General features: G+C 45.1%; 1 protein-coding gene across 1 annotated transcript in view; it reads left to right on the plus strand.

Annotated features, from left to right (window-relative positions):
- The window catches only part of U2SURP (U2 snRNP associated SURP domain containing), a 90,609-nt gene that overhangs the window by 11,804 nt on the left and 59,264 nt on the right, over window positions 1-19,541 (plus strand). The window contains exons 2-6 of the mRNA XM_090051878.1: window positions 1,417-1,464; window positions 2,948-3,046; window positions 4,430-4,553; window positions 5,295-5,428; window positions 7,194-7,261. Of these exons, the coding sequence (XP_089908004.1) occupies window positions 1,417-1,464; window positions 2,948-3,046; window positions 4,430-4,553; window positions 5,295-5,428; window positions 7,194-7,261 (473 nt within the window). The remainder of the gene's footprint in view (window positions 1-1,416; window positions 1,465-2,947; window positions 3,047-4,429; window positions 4,554-5,294; window positions 5,429-7,193; window positions 7,262-19,541) is intronic.

The raw sequence follows: 19,541 nt of genomic DNA on the forward strand, positions 1-19,541 counted from the left end.
AGTTTAGAGAGAAAAGGAAAAAGATAATTCGGACAGATTCCAGAAGTAGCACAGCAATTTACAATATTTAAACTAATCTGTTTTAGAGATTTTACTCTCAATCAGTAATCTAGGTCTGCAGATTCTTTTATGTTGAGCCACTTTTCACATCTGAAATGAAAAAAACAATGCAATGTTTCAGTTCACTTACCTGTCCAGTCATTCTATCTGAAAGCATTAAATGTTAGATGTGTAGAAAAATATTTTAAAATCTTCTGTTCTTAAGTAATAAATCTCACCCTCAGAACTTCAGTAATAAAATTAATATAATCCAATCTTATGGATGCCAAAAACAAGCAACTGGAATACATATTTTTCTTGTTGATTTCCTCTGCCTGAAATAATAGGTTTTTGGGACTGTGTTGTCACAAGAGACCGGAGGGAACCAGTTGTGGCTCTGTGATACTGTTGGTTGATCTGTGCTTGACTTGGTCCATAAAGTGGCTTATACAACCTAGTTGATATCTGCAACACAAAATCTACTCTTAAAGTTACTGCTTGTATTGAGTCTTGAAAGACAAATTTATCCCTTTCATTCTGTTCATACCCCAAAAAGAGCTGCTTTTCTAGAAAATAGTGCATGCAGTAATGGCATAAAGTGGGGAAACTTATGCTTTGGAGAACATTGTATTGTACTTGTGTTTCAAATTCTGTGTGCGATAGCATGTTTGACATTCAACAAAGAATTAACCAAGAACATTGTCATATTTTCTTTGAAGCAGCATTGATACAGTTGCACATATTTCCCCACTGTTATATATAGTAAGTTTTAAAAAAATTACTATTGACTATGTATAATTCTTGTAAGGTATAGGCCCAGAACTCTCATATATTCAATTTAATAGAAGAAGGACTTTGTTTCTTACTGGGCTATACTAGGATGCTAATTATTGTCAACTAATATACATCTCAGTAGTAAGGATTTAAGTTCATGATCGGTCCTCCTTTATATTGCCTCCTTCCAGTTTTTAAATATAGTATGCTGATAGCTAGGAACTAATAAGATATTTACTAAAGACAAATATAAAACAAATAATGTACCATTTAATGGACAATCAGGATGTAAGCAGGTTCAGTATAGCATTCTGGTGAAAGGGATAATGACACCGTGAAATCCAAGGGGCAGAATTTGGGTGTTTATGGTGAACACAAAACATTGACTGCTCTGGATCCTTGTCTGCCTTACCCTAAAAGTGACATTCTGTAAGTATGTTGTACTGCTTAGGGTTTTAGTCTTAAATATCTGAGGCCAGGGATGATTTTAGGAATAATGATGATGGACACTGAAATGAAAATTCCAAAACTGCAGTTGACAGGGGAAGTTTTTTTTTTGCTTATCTCCTGTATGTTGAATGACTGTTTTTCTTTCGCCTACAGGTCAGAGCGCCAGAGGCAGTACATACTACTGGATCTGCAGATACACATGTAAGTCTGAAAGATCAGAATATAGGTGTCTCATTAAAAGAATACTTATTTTGCCACAGCTAGCTGTCATTGATGGGTAATACATGTTACTTGTTGGTATTTATTAGGAAATGGTTTACAGAATTATTTTACCTTTTGGCTTGTCAGTCTCCCATGTCACATGTTTTTAACATAAATAGGTTATGTCCTGTAGTGAGACAGTGTGCCTCAGTTTAGCACTTAAAAACTCATTCTTTATAACAGTTATAGTTCAGTGGCACTGTAGAGTTTTGCTTTCCCTCAGTTACAGCCCACAAAACAAGCTTAGCACAAGATCTTTTCTTTCATAACTGCCGGTATAATAATCTTTGCTGAATATTCTTTGCAATGGAAACAGGTATTTGAGCAGGAAAAAACAGTTGTGAGGATAGAACATTTATTGTTACACTGAAGAAACTGTTTAAACTAGGCATAGCTCAATTTGTTTAGAATCGATGATCCTTAAAGTCAGTGGTTCCCAACCTTTTCTATGCTGTGAACTGGCACAGGGCGCACAGAGTGGCTGCCTTCTTCCTGGGGCTGCTCCACTGACCAGCTTTAACCCTGCATGTGACTGCTGGCAGTGGAAGCTGCTTGCCCAGGCAGACAGATGTGGGTCTGAGTGGGGTGCTTGTGCCATGACCCAGCAGCCAACACTTCTCAGCCTGGTACTGGGCCACAGCACAGTGTTTGGGAACCTCTGCTTAAAGTGATGTTGGGTGTGTAAAGTTAGTTTTTCAAGATAAATTAGAACTGATTTCTCTTTTAAACATTACCTTTTTTGCTAGCACAACAGACTTTTTTAAAACTGATTGGCTAGATTTCTTGCTTTATTGCCTTTCCTTGAGGTTTTCTTTTGTGTCACATTCTTGGTACATTGAGGCCATGAACAGATGCTCTGCTTGAAGTGCTCCAAGTACCTTTGAAGCGCTACAGACAGTGCAAATTTTTAGATAACTGGCACTCCCTTTACCCCACTCATGCTGGATAACAAAGCTTTTACTTTACTTAAAATTATCCTTCAGTTAGATAGCCCTGATATAAATTATGTTGTTCTCTAGAGTTTTAGCAACTATGCTTCAGTAAATCCTAAAATCTGTGTACCTATGTAACAGGTTCACAAACATACTTAGATTTCTTAAAGGTTTGTGCAGAATATAACAGTAGATAACCAAGCTAAGTTTTCTTGGTGTTATTAAAAGTTTTTCTTTTGAAAGCCTTCTCACCTGAGTACCGATAATAGTTATATTATAAAAATATTTCAAAATCTTATTGATTGTTGGAGAACTACAGGTTGCAAGGGAGGCTGAGGTAGCTTTCCTGTTCTTCCAGCTAAATGCAGGTAGCATTGGCAAAGTCTTTTAGGTAAAGCATTGGTTTAGTTGCTAGAATTAAATAAAAAAGGTGTTTAAGAATTATTTTTAAAAAATTCAGTTAAGCTTTGCTTTTCCTCTTCCTTTTGCAGCCTCTTATGGAAAGCAAACTTAAAGCATTCAGTATTGGCAAAATGAGTGCTGCCAAGAGGACTTTAAGCAAGAAGGAACAAGAGGAATTAAAAAAGAAGGTAAAGCTGTATAATGAAGCTACTGTAACCAGGGTTTCTAATATTTTGTGCTCATTATCTTTAGTCTTCTAAATTGCAGACCATTAAAGCAACTGCATTTTTTAAATGAACAGTCATTTGATTATACAAATCTAGCTGTTTGTGCAACTCCTATGGGCATAGTCTTTCAGCATTTCTGCTCTGAAAAATTGAATCCTTTGGTCTTAAAGGAAAATGTATCTGACATAATTTGGTCATGCGGCCACCCATAATTCTTGAACTCTAGAAAATAAAAGAAGAAATCCTATGGCTGATTAAGAATAGTTGTGTCTCAGACTTTGTAATAATAGTTAAAAGTAGGGGTGCACTGGTAAAGATTTTTTTTGGCCAACGGCTGATTATTAACCAGCTATATTGGCTGATACCTTTCTGATTGCCAATATGCAGTTTGGCAGCTTGGAGAGCAGCGTCTGGCTGGTAAGTCTGTTGAGGGGGGATGGGCGGAGAGGTATGGGGTGCAGATCAAAGCCCCCATAGTGAGGGAGGGAGTGGAGCTGGGACACAGGGCCAGATGCTGCCAGGGTGGGGCATGGGATGGAGCTGCAGGCAGGTTGTCAGGCTGGAGAGGGCAGCTCCTGCTGCTGTGTGTACCCCTGGGGGAGGCATGGGGGGCACGTGCCACTGTATTTATGCATGGAGCAAGGGTGAGCTGTGCGCTTGGGGCTGGGGGCTGTGCTAACCTCTTAGTGGGAGAGTTGGGCTGGCATGGGTGGTGGTGGTGGTGCTGGGAGGAGGCCTATGGCAGGGCTACGGCCAACCCGAGATTCATCGTATCCCCCCCTGTAGCCCCTTCTCCCAGTGCTGCCACTGCTTGCCCTGAGCACAGCCCTAGCTCAGCCTCTCCTTCCTCCCCACTGCTGAGAAGAGCCTGCAGTGGGCAGCCCGCCCTTGCCGTGTGCACGGATGGGGGCACATGCCCCACATGCCTCCCCCAGGGTACACGGAGTGTTGGGAGCTGCCCCCCCTTTCCCAGCCTCCCTCACCTTCGTGGATGAGCTGCCTATGGCTTTGTCCCATGTCTCTCCCTGCCCTGGCTAGGCAGTGCCTTCCTCTGCCCGAGCCCATTCTTTCCCTCACCATGGGGACCTCGATCTTCTCCTCCTTCCCACTGCCCCTGCCCCCAACTTACTGGCCGGATGCTGCTCTCCAAACTGCTGTGTTGCATTCCTGGCAATGTCTGTGTTATGACTGTGCGTGTGCATGGGCATTTATCAGTGACATTATTGGCTACATCAGCCAAAATAAAGCCAATTGCTGATAGTGTCAATTTGCCTTTTATCGGTGCGGATATGATATTTACTGATGTATTGGGCACCTCTAATAAGTTTTATATTTGCGCTGTAGGAGGATGAGAAGGCTGCTGCAGAAATTTATGAAGAATTCCTTGCTGCCTTTGAAGGAAGTGATGGTAATAAAGTAAAAACATTTGTGAGAGGAGGAGTTGTTAATGCATCCAAAAGTAAGAGTGGTAAGTCTGAATTTTCTGCGTTGTATTTTGGCAACACTTACCCCAGCAAGCTGTAGGTAAATATAAAAGGAAAAGCTGAGGTTTGGATTTTATTTTAAAGTAAATATTGTATCTCTTTGTTAGTAAGTAGCTCCTTGTACTCTCGAGACTTTGATTTCCCTTGGAGTTGAGGCAGGGTGGTGGGAATGAGGTGGAGAGTTGCAGGGAGGGTTGGGAAAAGGTTTCCAACTGGATTTGAATGGCAGTTGGGAGCCATGATTAGTGGGAGGGTTTGCTTGTGTAGGGTTTTGGGCAGGGAAGTGTGGTGATGGGAAGGTTTGGAGTTCTTTGGTTTTGGAGGAGGAGTTGTTTGGAGAATCGTGTCTACAGTGGTTGGCTTTTAACTGCTTTGATCCTTTTGGATAGGGCAGGATATAAATCTAATAAATATTTTTTTGGAGCTGTTTGCATAGCTCTTTAGCAAATTAATGAAATAATTTGTTTTTCTATTAAAATAAAAGTATTATTTTTGTTTCCCAACTGCACTTATTTAAAGTGTTTCTTAACTATTGTACTTACCTTGCAGAGAGCATGATTCCATTATAGCATCTCATCTTGACTTTTTTTTCTTTTTGAATAAATGTATTTTTAGGCTACAGGTTGTGGGGATGAAGATAGGAAACAAATAACTAGTTGTCATTGATTTGTTAAACTTTAAACTTAGTAAAGTATTTGTTAATTGGTTTTGTTTTTTAATTTCAGAGGACCATGAAACAGATGAAAAACGAGGTAAAATCTACAAACCTTCATCACGATTTTCAGATCAAAAAAACCAACAAAGTCAACCATCTAATGAGAAACCTCCATCCCTTCTAATGATAGAAACCAAAAAGCCTGTAAGTTTCCCCCCCCCCTTATTTAAAATACTTTCTTTTTAATACACAAAACTGATCTGGAGGGGTATGGGTATGCATATGTATAGGTGTGTATAAACTCATCCCACGGAGTAGTTTTATCATTATTTTTACTATCTATTTTTAATTACTGTTGGGGATTTGCTTAAAACTGAACAGGAAGTCAGTGTAGATATCACAGCACATAGTCAAGCTAATATCCCAAAGATCTTTAAAATGATACTTTGATTTGATTTTTTTGCAAAGGAAATATTTTATGCATTTTATAGCATTTGTTTTGATCAAAGCAACTTTATTATGAAGTAACATTTTATAGTTTTAACAGGAAAACAGATCTGACTGTTACTGGTTAGCACCGCAGCATGTGAATATTCCAAAATAGTTTTCATCATAACCACCTGTTTTTAGATCAAAACTGTAAGAAACTTTCAATTTTAGGTTGATTTTAAGCTTCTCATTTGTTTTTTCTTTCAACATTTATTTATTTATTTGTTTTTGTTCGAGCAAAGTCTTCTTCACTCTTTCACGTTATGATCAATAAGCTGAAGAACTTGATAAATAAGAAGTCCTGCTTTTATTTTCTTTGTTTTTGATTTGTTCTGTTAGTTAATATGTGCATTGTTTGGTCTGATTTCTGTGTTGCTTTAAAAACAAACAAACAAACCTGAAAATTCAACCTTGCTAGGAACTGCTAGGACTACGTTAGTTCTTAATTGAGCACTTGAGTTGGAAAGAGTGATAAAAGCATATATTCATTATCATATTCATTACATGGTTACATTTCTTAAATATAGCTCTAAATGTGTGTCAGGCATTTATAATTCTGTGTGCTAGTGTGGAGAAATACATGTGTTGAAAATTATGAACTTCTAATTTTACATGCTATGTCATAGTAGTATAATACTGAATAATAACTATGTAGGTTTTCACAGCGGGTAAAGAGAAACTATTACAAATAGAACTACTAATAGTGCAGCAGCAGTACATCTTGTCCTCTGAGCCCTTTGTTGCCATGTTGCCGTAGGAATTTTTTTCTACAGCTGTAATATGATAAACATTTGTTACATTGGTTTATATGAAAAAAATCATTTAAATTATGTGATGTGCAAATAATGTGACAGGAGATGACATGGTTCACCCTACAGTCAGGTAAAATGCATATGCTGTGAAACAAATAAAGCTTGACATATTAGAATACCTTTTATTATTAATTTAATTTGAGCATTTTTCTGAAAATTTGACCTACAAATTAATTTCCTCAGGGCTCTCTCTCCATGGTAGTAAAAACCAAGAAAAGAAATTCTGCTCAAATGTATTGCTTGTGTTTAAATAAAAATATGTATTAGTTAACATAAGGGGTTAAGTTGCCAAGGATGCAGGAAACATTTGTGAAAATGTTTAAATATACAAGACAAAATGCATTGCAAGATGTTTAATGTTCATAAGTTGTGAATAAAATGTGGAAACTTGAGGATACAATAAAGGCTATACTGTAACATAGGAACTCAGCTGGCAGAGTTAAAGTTCATATAGAATCTTAAATTCTGTATTTTTCTTAATTCTGTTTCACCTACCAATTAATCTTAATGATTGCACAGTTTAATTTTCATTTAATCATTTGGAAATCTGTGGATCAAAGATAAATGTTGCTTGGAAGCAATTTAAAATATAGGTTGCAAACCCTGTTTTAATAAATTTTCATTGGGTGTCGTTCTGAAATACTGGTTGGTATATCTTTTTGTTTTAGCCTTTGAAAAAAGGGGAGAAAGAAAAGAAAAAGAGCAATTTGGAACTTTTCAAAGAAGAACTAAAACAGTAAGTTTCACTGTGCATGGAATATCATAAACAAAATTTGTGTAAGCATTTATGTAGCTTCCTTTTACTTTTTAACATTACATTTTTAATTATCTATATTAGACCGTTCTATCATGGTGCAGCTCAATTGTTTGTGGCTAAAAAGGATAAGTTTAATTTGTGAAAATCCTGTGAACAGATCTATGTGCTGTAGTTAGAGGTGCACCGACACATCGGTTCGATATTGTATCAGCACCGATATAAAGAAAATTGATTGTACTGGAAATCAGCATGATGTGGCCAATAATTTGGCTGATAAATACCCATGCATACACGCCGCTGTAGCGCAGCACCTAGGCAGTGAGGAGCACAGCCCAGCAGCTTGGAGAGCTGCATGCAGCTGGTAAATCTGTTGTGGTGGAAGGACCTTGGGGGGGGGGGGGGGGCAGATATTCGCCCCCTGCAGTGAGGGAAGGAGTGGGGCCAGTGCTGCCCAGCCAGGGTGGGTTGGGGCGTGGGACAGAGCCATGGGGTGGGGAGAGACCGGCTCCTGCGTCTGCGCTCACCCCAGAAGGCATGGGGGTGGGCATGCCTCTCCACAACTGCACGGGGGGAGGGGAGTGGGGCGGGGCAGGCTGCAGCCGTTGGCTGGGGCCAGGGCTGCGCCAGGCTCTTCCCGGCATGTGGTGGGGAGGGGATTGAAGTTGAGCCTGGGTTGCACTAAGGGTGGGTGGTGGTGGCACTGGGAGGGGGCTACAAGGGGGCTACAGCAAAATTTAGGGTGGCTGCAGCCCCCCCTTTTGTTCCCCTCCCAGCGCTGCTGCCACCTGGCCCCAGTCCATAGCTGCAGTTCGCCCTGCCCCACCCTGTGCAGATCCGGGGAGCACATGTGTTTTTCCCCTCCCCATGCCCTTCTGGGGTGCACACAGCGGTGGGAGCTGCCCCCCCTGCAGCCCCTGGACAAGCTGTTGCTCTGTCCTTCCCTGCCCTGCCCCAGTTCCAGCCTTATTCCTCCTTAACCTCAGGGGCCTTGATCTGCGCCCACCCCGCCATGCCCCTTCCCTTCTCACTCCTCTTCTACTACAACAGACTTACCAGCTGCACGCAGCTGTATTGGAAATCGGATTGGTATCAGTCAATATGTCTCCTTAAAAATTGGCGATCCATATCAGCCCCCAACATCTCTATCGGCGCACTCCTAGCTGTAGTATTTAAAAAGCTACTGGCCACCTAAATCCAAGTCTTTGTTGGTGTTTCTCATTTCTACCACCACTTAGGGGACTAACATCAATAGTAAATTCTTGCCGAAATATATCCTACTGTAGGATATGTTACCTGTTGAAAGCTTCTGCTAAAGCGTTTAGTCCAGCAAAAATGATGTTGATGGTTTAAATCTTTCCTTTTTGGTTGTTTAATGTGTGTTGAAATTGGTGAACTTCTTTGTGTTGGTAAACTCTTTGTCAGTTTTGAAAAGTTGCATCATCTTCCTTGTTGGAAAGATTCTTGGAACATAAGGGTTTAGGAATGTCATTCTTTTTTAAATGAGATGTTTTGCAGAAATGATTAGAAATACAACATAGTATTTATTTTCACTGACCATAGTAAATGGGCAATATTAATAAGTGCTTTTGGGAGCCATCCAGAAATGATTGCTTTGGGGCCAGTGAGCTGCCCTTGCAGTTAAGGAGTGTACAGGAAATCAAGGTTTTTGATTCATCCAATCAATCGCCAATCTCTCCTCACTCTGCAGCCTGAAAAATTGAAATCTGAGCTTTCTTTTTGCTTGCTGATTTGTAGTGCAGCTTTCAAAAGAAGGAATTTAAGTTTTTTTATTCCAGCCCTTACTTGTAAGCCAGTCACTGAGAGGCCACAGTTCAGAGGACTTGCTTGTTAGATATGCGTTCACTCAGTGTTACATGTGGAAAGTAGTAAAATTATTAGACAGTGAAAAGGAGGAGGAAGCTGAAACTGAAGCTTTTGCTTCATCCTAAGCCAAAAGAGCAATCTAGGATTTTGGTATAGACCTAATTTGATTGATCTACACCAGAATCATGCATAAGCCTTTTCTTATATTGCATCCAGTGCAGCTGTAGATTGATAGAATTAATTAACTATTTAAAGTGTTTTTTGTTTAGAACAGGGGTCAGCGACCCCTGGCATGGGTGCCAAACATGGCACAGAAGGCCATTTTCCTTGGCATACCACTGCCCATACCACTGCCAGCCCGGGCTCTAAGCAGCTGCTGCCAGCCACGGAGCCCAGAGTGCTCCCAGCAGGCAGCTGGGACACTGCAAGCCCTGGTGCAAGCAGACTGGGTCCCGTGTGCTGGCTGCAGTCAGGAGACTGCAAACAGCTGTTCCAGGCTCCAGCATGTTGGCACTCGGGCACTTTCCAAGGTAGACATTGTAGCTTTTTTGGCACTCTGGCCAAAAAGCATTGCCTGCCCCGGTTTAGAATCATAGAATTGTAGAAAATTAGGGTTGGAAGGAACCTTGAAGGTCATCCAGGCCAAATCCCCTGCTCAGAGCAGGATTATCCCTAACTAGATCATTCCAGCTAGACCTTAAAAGCCCCTAAGGATAGAGATTCCACCACCTTTCTAGGTAACCCATTCCGGTGCTTCACCACCCTCCCAGTGGAAATGTTTTTTTCTAATAGCCAACCTAAACTTCCCTTGATTCAACTTTAGACCATTGGTCCTTGTTCTGTCATCTTCCACCACTGAGAAGTGTAGCTCCATCAAAGGCTGCTATCAAGTTCCCTCTCAGTCTTCTCTTTTGCAGACTAAATAAGCCGTTCCCTCAGCCTCTTTTCAAAGTCATGTGTCCCAGCCCGTACCCATTTGCACTGCCCTCCAGTGGACTCTCCCCTACTTGTCCGCGTCCTTTTTGTAGTGGGGGGGCCCAAAACCGGACACAGTACTCCAGATGTGACCTCACTAATGTAGAGTAGAGGGTAATAATTACTTCTTTTGATCTGCTGGCAGTGCTTCTGGTATTGCAGTCCAGTATGCTATTAGCTTTCTTGGCAACAAGGGCACACTGCTGACCTGTATTCAGTTTTGTTTTGTTTTAAGAATTTTTTTAATTAAAGTGTAGTTTCAACAGAATGCTTGGATGTTAATTAACTTTAGTTGTTACCCTGACAATGGAAGATAATTTAAAATCTTCTCAAGTTTTTTTTTATTTCACAGCTCATAAACCACATCAGTTTAAATAAGAGATGTCAGACTCATCCATCCTGGTCCCAGGCTGGTCCATAGACTGGATTGGGCTCGTGAATCACCTCCTGCTCCACCTCTCTTCCCCATCTTGCCAGATCCAGGCCAGCAGCACCTGGTCCAGGACTTGTATGTTGTGATCCCAGAATGGGTGGTGCTTCATGCAGCACAGTCCCTGGGATGTTTGCTGCATGTAGTGCCTGCTTCAGCTGGTTTGGGCTCTGTGCAGCATATGCCACCTCCCCCAGCTGGTTTGGGTTCTGTGTCACACAGGATAGCCCTGCCTCCCCAGGCCAGATCCGAGAGCTTCATGCAGTGCAAATCCCAGACAAGCTGGAGTGGGTGTTGTATGCAGCATGGGTCCCAGAGTAGGCACCTACTGTAGTACAAACCCCAGAGTGGGTGCTGCTGCTGAAGCTGGTCTGATGGCATGTGGGCCAGCTCAGACTCAGGGACAGCATCTGGTGCTGGATGATGGGGCTGTGTATGGTGAATCCAGCCAAAGGGTTGTATCTCTGATACCCCTGATTTTAAACCAAAACAAAAGTCTTTGAGACTGAGTCTTCCACTTGTCATCTTAATCTTCCAGGAGCTTGATATGCAGTTTATATGCTCCTATGTTTTCTGTGGTGTTTTGCTTTTTAAAAAGCTTTCAAAGCATAATATTGGTTAATGGATAATGCAGCAGCTTGGACAGAACTGCTGCTGGAAGCCCTTCCCCATGCCCTTTGACACCCATGGGGGGAGGGTAGGATGGGGGGGAAGTAGGATGGGGTAGGAAAGAGAAGGATGGAGGGCTGTGGCAAGCCCTGCCAGATAACACAGCTCAGGTGAAGCCCTGCCAGATAACACAGCTCAGGTGTAGGGAGGGAGGGAACATCTGTGAACAAGCAGCTAATTGCTTAATGAGTCATTAGGCTGTCCATTTTTTTTTTCTTCTTTAATCTCATGGGCTATGGGTACTATTCCCACATCACCATTCCCCCTCCCTCCCTTTCTCCTGCCTGCCTTGCTGCCTTCTGATTCCTGTTAGGGCACCGCATGGATTCTCTTCCTCTCTTCCCTGCCAGACTGTGTCCAGCACCACACTAAACAGTAACTGGCAAGCTAAACAGTTATCACTGGGCTAGGTTAAAAGATTAATCATTTAACCTTTCACATCTTGATAACTTGGACAGAGGAACCAGGTCTGCTTGTTTTCAGACTAGTGTCTTAGACCAGTGGTTCTCAACCTTTTATGGACTTGAGGCCCCCATCACTCCCAACCTTCAGCTTCCTGGCCCTGCTGGTGCTCCTGAGTCCTAACCCACAGCCCCCTACCCTATCAGCCCTGCCAGTGCCCCTAACAACTTGCTAGCCCCAGCTCCCCATTATGTATGGGGAAAGGGGGGTTATGTACCTCACCCCAGATTTGTGTGCCCACAGTGGGCATGGGGTTATCGCCTGGCCAGACCAGCATGGGGAGAATCTGCCTCCATGGCCTGGTGGGCGGGACCAGGTGTGGGAGGGTGGGGCCAGCAAGAGTCATTGCTGACACTGCTGAGACACCTATTCCAGTTGCAATTATAGCAGTGTGAGAAGTAATGGGTGAGTGGCCTGAGCTGCCATCCCCTCTTTGTGCCACCAACTGCTCAAGTGCCAGGCCACAGCTCTACCCCACCGCCATGACCAGGATGGTGCAACCACTGCTTCCCTCAAGCCACCTGTGCTGCCCCTGCCCCATGTCACCTCTGGGATAGAGTCGTAGCCCGAAGGGAGGGGTGGCAGTGGCTGGGCTAGGCAGTAGGTTAGAATTGTGGCCTGGAGTAGAAGTGGCTGGAAGCGGGAGGAGGTGAGGACAATGTGGTCCACCCCATGTCATCCATTACTTCTTGTGCTAGTACCTGCTGGCATGGGGTCCTGTTGGGCTGTGGACGTGGCTCCTGCATATGCTGGTCCAACCAGGTTGCAGCTCCGTGCCTTGTGTGGCTGCACAAATTGAGGGGAGGAGGGGAGGTCATGTGCCTCGCCCCCCAGTGCATTGCCACCCTCTGACCTCCTCCTACTCCTCCCAGTTCCAAGCATTTTTAAAGTTTGTTCACGACTCTTTCATATCTTCTTGTGTGACCTACTTTTGGGTTGCAACCCATGGGTTTGAGAAATGCTGTCTTAGACTGTTCCTTGCTGGATGATCTCCATTGGGTTTGAGGCACACTGGTGGCATAAAAACTTTGCACTTAGCACTTTTTTCAGTTTTCTCATTTCAGTTCTGTTAATGTTCTGTTTATACACAGGTGTTAGTTCCATATTTACTCCAATATAAGATGAAGCTTTCTTCCCCACCACAATCAGTAGGGGGGTAAAAGCCCCTCATCCTATATTTGCATGCATAGTTTCATAGTTTGTAGGGTCGGAAGGGACCTGAGCAGATCATTGAGTCCGACCCCCTGCCATGGCAGGAAAGAGTACTGGGGTCAAACAACCCCAGCAAGGTGTTCATCTAGCCTCCTCTTAAAGACCCCCAGGGTAGGAGCCAGCACCACTTCTCTTGGAAGTTGGTTCCAGATCTTAGCTGCCCTGACAGTGAAATAGCGCCTCCTGATATTTAGCTAAATCTACCCTCTGCCAGCTTGTGACCATTGTTCCTAGTCACTCCTGGTAGTGCTTGGGGGAACAGGGACTCCCCCAATGCCTGCTGGTCCCCTCTGACTAGTTTGTAACAGGCCACTAGATCCCCCCTCAGCCTTCTCTTGTGGAGGCTGAACAGGTTCAGGTCCCATAGCCTCTCCTCATAGGGCCTGCCCTGCTGCCCTCTGATCATGCGAGTGGCCTCCTCTGGACCCTCTCCATCCCTCACCACATCCCTCTTGCGGTGCCCAGAACTGGACACAGTATCCAGCTGCAGCCTGACCAGTGGTGCATAGAGGGGGAGGATCACCTCCTTGGATCTGCTTGACATGCATCTGCGGATGCATGACAAAGTGTGGTTGACTTTCCTGACCGCATCCCCACGCTGCTGGCCCATGTTCATCGTGGCATCAGTGATGACTCCAAGATCCTTTTCTGCCTCTGCACTGATGAGAAGGGAGTTCCCCAGCCTGTAGGTTTGGTGCTGGTCCTTCCTCCCCAGGTGCAGCACCTTGTACGTGTCGGTGTTGAATTCCATCCTATTCTCATCCACCCACCCCTGTAATCTGTCTAGGTCCAATTGCAGCCTATTCCTCCCTTCTAATGTGCCCACATCCTCCCCACATCTTAGTGTCATCAGCAGATTTAAACAGGGTGCTGTTTACCCCCTTGTCCAAGTCACTGATGAAGATGTTGAGCAGTCTGGGCCCGAGGACCGAGCCCTGGGGGACCCCACTGCCCACATCCCTCCACGTCAAAAATGACCCATCCAGCATTACTCTCTGGGTGCGGCCCTCCAGCCAGTTGGCGATCCATTTGACTGTGTAGGTGTCGACATCACAGTCCCCCAGTTTCTTAATGAGAATGGGGTGAGAGACAGTGTTGAAGGCCTTCCGAAAGTCCAGAAAGACTATGTCCACTGCTACTCCTGCGTCTAAGGATTTGGTGACCTGGTCGTAGAAGGAGATCTCATTTAATACATTGTCTATCATTAAGCTGCTACCAAAAGCAGCATGTGCTCTGTAATGGAAACCAACTATGAACCTGATTAAATGCATTCAACACTTAGCATGACTATAAAACACATGGCCACATTGGACAAATATACTGATGAAAACCCTTTTTGTGTGTGTGGCCCTAATAACAGGCAGGCATTCCCTCTGCAGGGAACAGGCACCAGGCCTGGAAGTACTACCATGCTGGCACCAGGAGGGCCAGAGCTAGCTTTTACATCTTCCATTTGGTGTTCAAAATGCTACATTTGATATGCTGCATTTTTCCCCCCCCCACAAAAAATAAATAAATTTAGAAATATATTCTCCACTTCCAACACTCTGCCAAGGAGCTCGAGGAGCTCTTCCTGACCCAGGAAGTGCAAGGGCCAACTAGAGATAATACTCTCTTAGATTTGGTCTTGGCCAAGGGAGATTATCCGGTGTGCAGCTTGAATACTGAGGATAACCTGGGCGACAGTGACCATGAAAATCATCTGGTTCACCGTCTGCCACAGGGTCGACAAATCAACCAGTAGGATTGAAGTCCAGGACTTCAAAAATGCTGATTTCGGCAGACTCAGAAGGGAGGCGATGTGGGACCAGGAAGGGAAGGCAAATGGGGTGTACAAAGAGTGGATGTTGCTCAAGGATACGATTCTCAGAGCACAAAACAAAACTGTTCCTGCTAAGAGGAAAGGCAGCAGAAGGGCTGGTATGCCCTCTTGGCTTAATGGGGACATTGTGGTCCTCTTAAAAAAGAAAAAAAGAAGTGTACACATAGTGGAAGCTAGGGATGGTTCTCAAGGAGGACTATACAACAGTGGCCAGCACTTGTAGGGAAATAATCAGGAAAGCCAAGGTGGCAAGGGAGTTTAGATTAGCTACGGGAGTCAAGGATAATGAGAAGTTCTTCTTTAGGTATGTAGGCAGTAGAAGGGAAACAAATGGAAGTGTGGGACCCCTGCTTAGCACCTCGGGACAGCTGGTAATTGATATTCAGGAAACAGCGAAACTCCTGAATGCCCCACTTTGCTTTTGTATTTCACTGGACCATGGGGAATGTCAGTGAGATAAGGCTCATGGGGAACATGCCAGGACTGACAGCATCCCCACTGTGGATGCTGAGTGGGTGTAATACCAGTTAGAAAAGCTAGACATTTATAACTCAGAGGGACTGGATGGACTTCATTCGAGTGTTGAAGGAGCTAGCTGAAGTCAACATGGAACCCCTGGCAAAGCTCGTTCAGAATTTGTGGTGCACAGGGGAAATCCCTGACAATTGGAAGAGGGCCAACATTGTGCCCATCTTCAAGAAGAGGAAGAGGGAGGACCTGGGCAACTATAGGCCAGTCAGTTTCACCTCCATCCCAGGGAAAATCCTGGAAAAGCTCATTAAGAATCTGTGTGCAGTACGCTCACAAAAGGTAAGTTTCTGAATGACAGCCAGCATGGCTTTGTTGCAGGTAGGTCTTGTCTTACCAATCTCATCTCCTTCTACAGTCAGGTCTCTCACCACCTGGACACAAGAGATGCAGTAAACATTGTATACCTAGACTTCCAAAAGGCTTTTGATCTCGTATCCCATGATATCCTTGTGGGAAAACTGGAAGATTGCAAGCTCAACTGCTCAGCAGTTCAGTGGATGGAAAACTGGCTACAGGGTGGGACCCAGAGAGTTCTCCCTGAGGGGTCTGTGCTTGGACTGGTGCTTTTCAACATTATCAGTGATTTGGACAGGGGAGTGTAAAGTCTGTTGGCCAAGTTTGCAGATGACACCAAGTTATGGGGCAGTGTGATCATGCCAGATGATAGGTTGCAGATACAGGCAGACCTGGACAGACTCCAAAGTTGGGCAGACCAGAACCAGATGAAGTTTAAAATTTCCAAGTGTAAGGTGCTCCATCTGAGGGCAAACAACCCTCAACATACATACAGGCTCGGCGGTGACAACTTGACTTGCACCACGGCCCAGAAGGACCTAAGGGTAATGATCAGCCATTGTATGAATATGAGCCGTCAGTGCAAGGCGGTGGTCAGCAGGGCAAACAACACACTGGCATGCATCAACTGATGCCTCTCGTGTAAAACTAAGGAAGTGATACTCCTGCTGTACTTGGCACTGGTGAGACAGCATTTGGAGTACTGTGACTAGTTCTGGGCGCTGAGCTTCAATAAGGATGTGGAGAATTTTGAGAAGGTCCAGAAAAGAGCTGCCCATTTAATCAGGGACTTGCAAGGCAAGCCATACGAGGAAAGGCTGAGAGACATGAGCCTCTTTAGCCTAATGAAGAGAAGGTTGAGAGGGGACTTGATAGTGGCTTACCTTGATATCAGAGGAGTGCATCAGGAGCTCGGTGAACAACTGTTTGCTAGCACACCCCTGGGGAAGACCAGGACCACTGGATTCAAACTCCTGGAAGGCTGCTTCAGGCTTAATACCAGCAAGAACTCCTTCACAGTCAGAGTGCCCAGATTGTGGAATAAACTCCTTCCAGAGGTGGTGCAGTCAGATACCCTGGAGGTTTTCAAGAGGAGACTAGACAGTCACCTTGCGGGGGTCACCTAACCCCAGCGCTCTTCCTGCCTAGAGCGGGGGGGTGCTGGACCCGATAATCTCCAAGGTCCCTTCCAGCCCCTAACAATCTATGAAAGTGGCCCTTGTGGTTCCCTTGGCAGCTCAAAGCACACTAAAATCCCATTACACAGTTTGCACTGTTCGCCTGCTCACCCGTTTCTATACCCATACCCCCACCCACTGCCCTCCTCAGAGGGTCTACTCCTGAAAAAGTCTATGGCACACCCCCCTCCACCAGATGAGGTCTGCCATTTCTTTCCTGTCATCCTCTTTTGTCTTCATGTAGTACGAATATCTTTCACTGAGTCCCGTTTTAATACAGTTCTCAATTGTGGGAGCTGAGTGTCTGTTTATGAGCAGGTCCTTGGCTTTCCACAGTGCATACCTGAAGCAGGATATAGTTTCATAGTTGGTAGGGGTGGAAGGGACCTAATCAGATCATCAAGTCCGACCCCCTGCCATGGGCAGGAAAGGATGCTGGGGTCAAATGACCCTGGCTAGGTGAATTTCTAGCCTCTTTTTAAAGACCCCCAGGGTAGGAGTGTGCACCACTTCCCTTGGAAGTTGGTTCCAGCTCCTGGCCACCCTGACTGTGAGGTAGTGCCTCCTGATGTCTAGCCTGAATCTACTGTCAGTCAACTTACGGCCGTTATTCCTTCTTACTCCCAGCGCTTGAGGGAACAGAGAATTTCCCTTTGCCTGTTGGTCCCCCGTGGCCAGTTTGTAGATGGCCACCAGATCCCCTCTCAGCCTTCTCTTGTGTAGGCTAAACAGGTTCAGGTCCCGTAGTCTCTCCTTGTAGGGCCTACCCTGTTGCCCCCTGATCATGTGAGTGGACCTCGTCTGGACTGTTGATGCTGTCCATATCCCTTCTGAAGTGCAGTGCCGAGAACTGGACGCAGTACTCCAACTGCGGCCTGACCAAAGTTGCATAGAGGGGGAGGATCACCTCCTTGGACCTGCTCGTGATGCATCTATGGATGCAGGACAAGGTGTGGTTGGCTTTCCTGACCGCATCCCCACATTGGCGGCCCATGTTCATCTTGGAATCAGTAGTGACTCTGAGATCCTCTTCTGCCTCTGTGCTGACAAGAAGGGAGTTTCCCAGCCTGTAGGTTTGTTGCTGGTTCTTCCTCCCCAGGTGCAGTCCCTTGTACTTGTCCATATTGAAACCCATCCTATTTTCATCCACCTCTGTAACCTGTCGAGACCTAGTTGTAGCTTGACCCTCTCTTCTAGCATACCCACTTCTCCCCACATCTTAATGTCATCTGCAAATTTGAACAGGGTGCTTTTCACCCCCTCATCCAAGTCGCTGATGAAGACATTGAACAGTGTGGGCCCGAGGACCGAGCCCTGGGGAACCCCACTACCCACATCCCTCCAGGTTGAAAATGACCTGTCCACCACCGCTCTCTTGGTGCGGCCCGACAGCCGCTTTGCGACCCATCTGACTGTAGGTGTCCACACCACAGTTGCCTAATTTTTTAAAGAGAATGGGGTGAGAGACAGTGTTGAAGGCCTTCCTAAAGTCCAGAAAGACTACGTTCACTGTGACGCCTGCGTCCAAAGGTTGTGACCTGGTTGTAGAAGGCAACCAGGTTGGTCTGACAAAATCTGCCTTTAAAGAACCCATATTGATTGCTCCTAAGCATAATCTCCCCTGCTGGTCCCTTGCAGATGTGTTCCTGGATAATTTTCTCAAAGAGGTTTCCCAGGACCGAGGTAAGACTAATGGGCCTATAGTTTTCTGGGTCCTCTTTCCTCCCTTTTTTTGAAAATTGGGACCATGTTGGCCCTTTTCCAGTCAGGCACCTCACCAGAGCACCCAAAGTGCTCATAAAGCTGTGCCGGGGTCCTGCAATGACCTCTGCCAATTCCCTCAACACTCTGGGGTGGAGATCATCTCGGCCTGCTGATTTGAACATGTCTAGCCCCTCCAGCAGTTCTCTGACTAGGTCCTCACTGACCCTGGGCCTGGCTGCGCCTCCCCTGGATCTGTCCAGGATCCCAGTGGGTGGGATGTCTCTGTCCCTGCTCAGAACAATGGAAGCAAATAATCTGTTAAAGAGATTAACTTTGTTGTCTGGTGTGACCACCAGACTTCCAAGTGTGTCCTGCAGAGGCTCACAGTACTCGGTACCTTCTTTTTACCTCCTATGTATTTGAAAAAGGACTTCTTGTTATCCTTGATCCAGGTTGCTAGTCCCAGTTCCATCTCTGCCTTAACCTTCCTTACAGCCCCCCTACAATCTCAAGCAATGGAGTTAGAATCCTCCTTGGTGATGGCTCCTCCCTTCCATTGGGTGTACGCCTCCTTTTTGGCTTTGAGACATTCCTGGATGCTTTTGGTGAGCCATGGGGGCTTTTGAGCACTCCCTCCATATGAATGGATTGAAGTGAGCTGTTGGGATCCCTTGCTGTCTGGTCCAGTGCCTGTAGAGAACTGCTTTGCTGGTCAGATTTCTGAAACCTGTCACTACTAGGAGGAACCAATGGACTTTCCCCCACACCTCTCTGGTGTATCAAAATTTGATGTGCTGATAGGAACCTATCACAAGGATAGGTTAGTACAGCCCATATGAATAAGGTGTGTGGTAGTGCCCGTTGTTCACAGTCACCCTTACTACCACCTCTTTTTAAAGTCATTGTGAGCCACTACATTGAATACATTTTTACTTCCTCTTTTTTCCCACAACTGAGCTGTGCCTTTCTTTCCGATTTCCAATGATTCCTGTTTCTTTACCAGCCTTAAATGTCTGGCAAACATCACTGAACAGGGTCATAAACAGTTCACTCAGAATCCCTCTGTTGTCCCTTTGCTCAACCTGTCTCGCATATGATTAATGTGGCCCTGCCTGCCATGAGGTGGAGCCAGACTAGGTTGCCCTGCACCTCATCTGC

Source organism: Crocodylus siamensis, chromosome 6, assembly GCF_052110815.1.
Source record: "Crocodylus siamensis isolate JL-2025a chromosome 6, ASM5211081v1, whole genome shotgun sequence".
NCBI lineage: Eukaryota > Metazoa > Chordata > Crocodylia > Crocodylidae > Crocodylus > Crocodylus siamensis.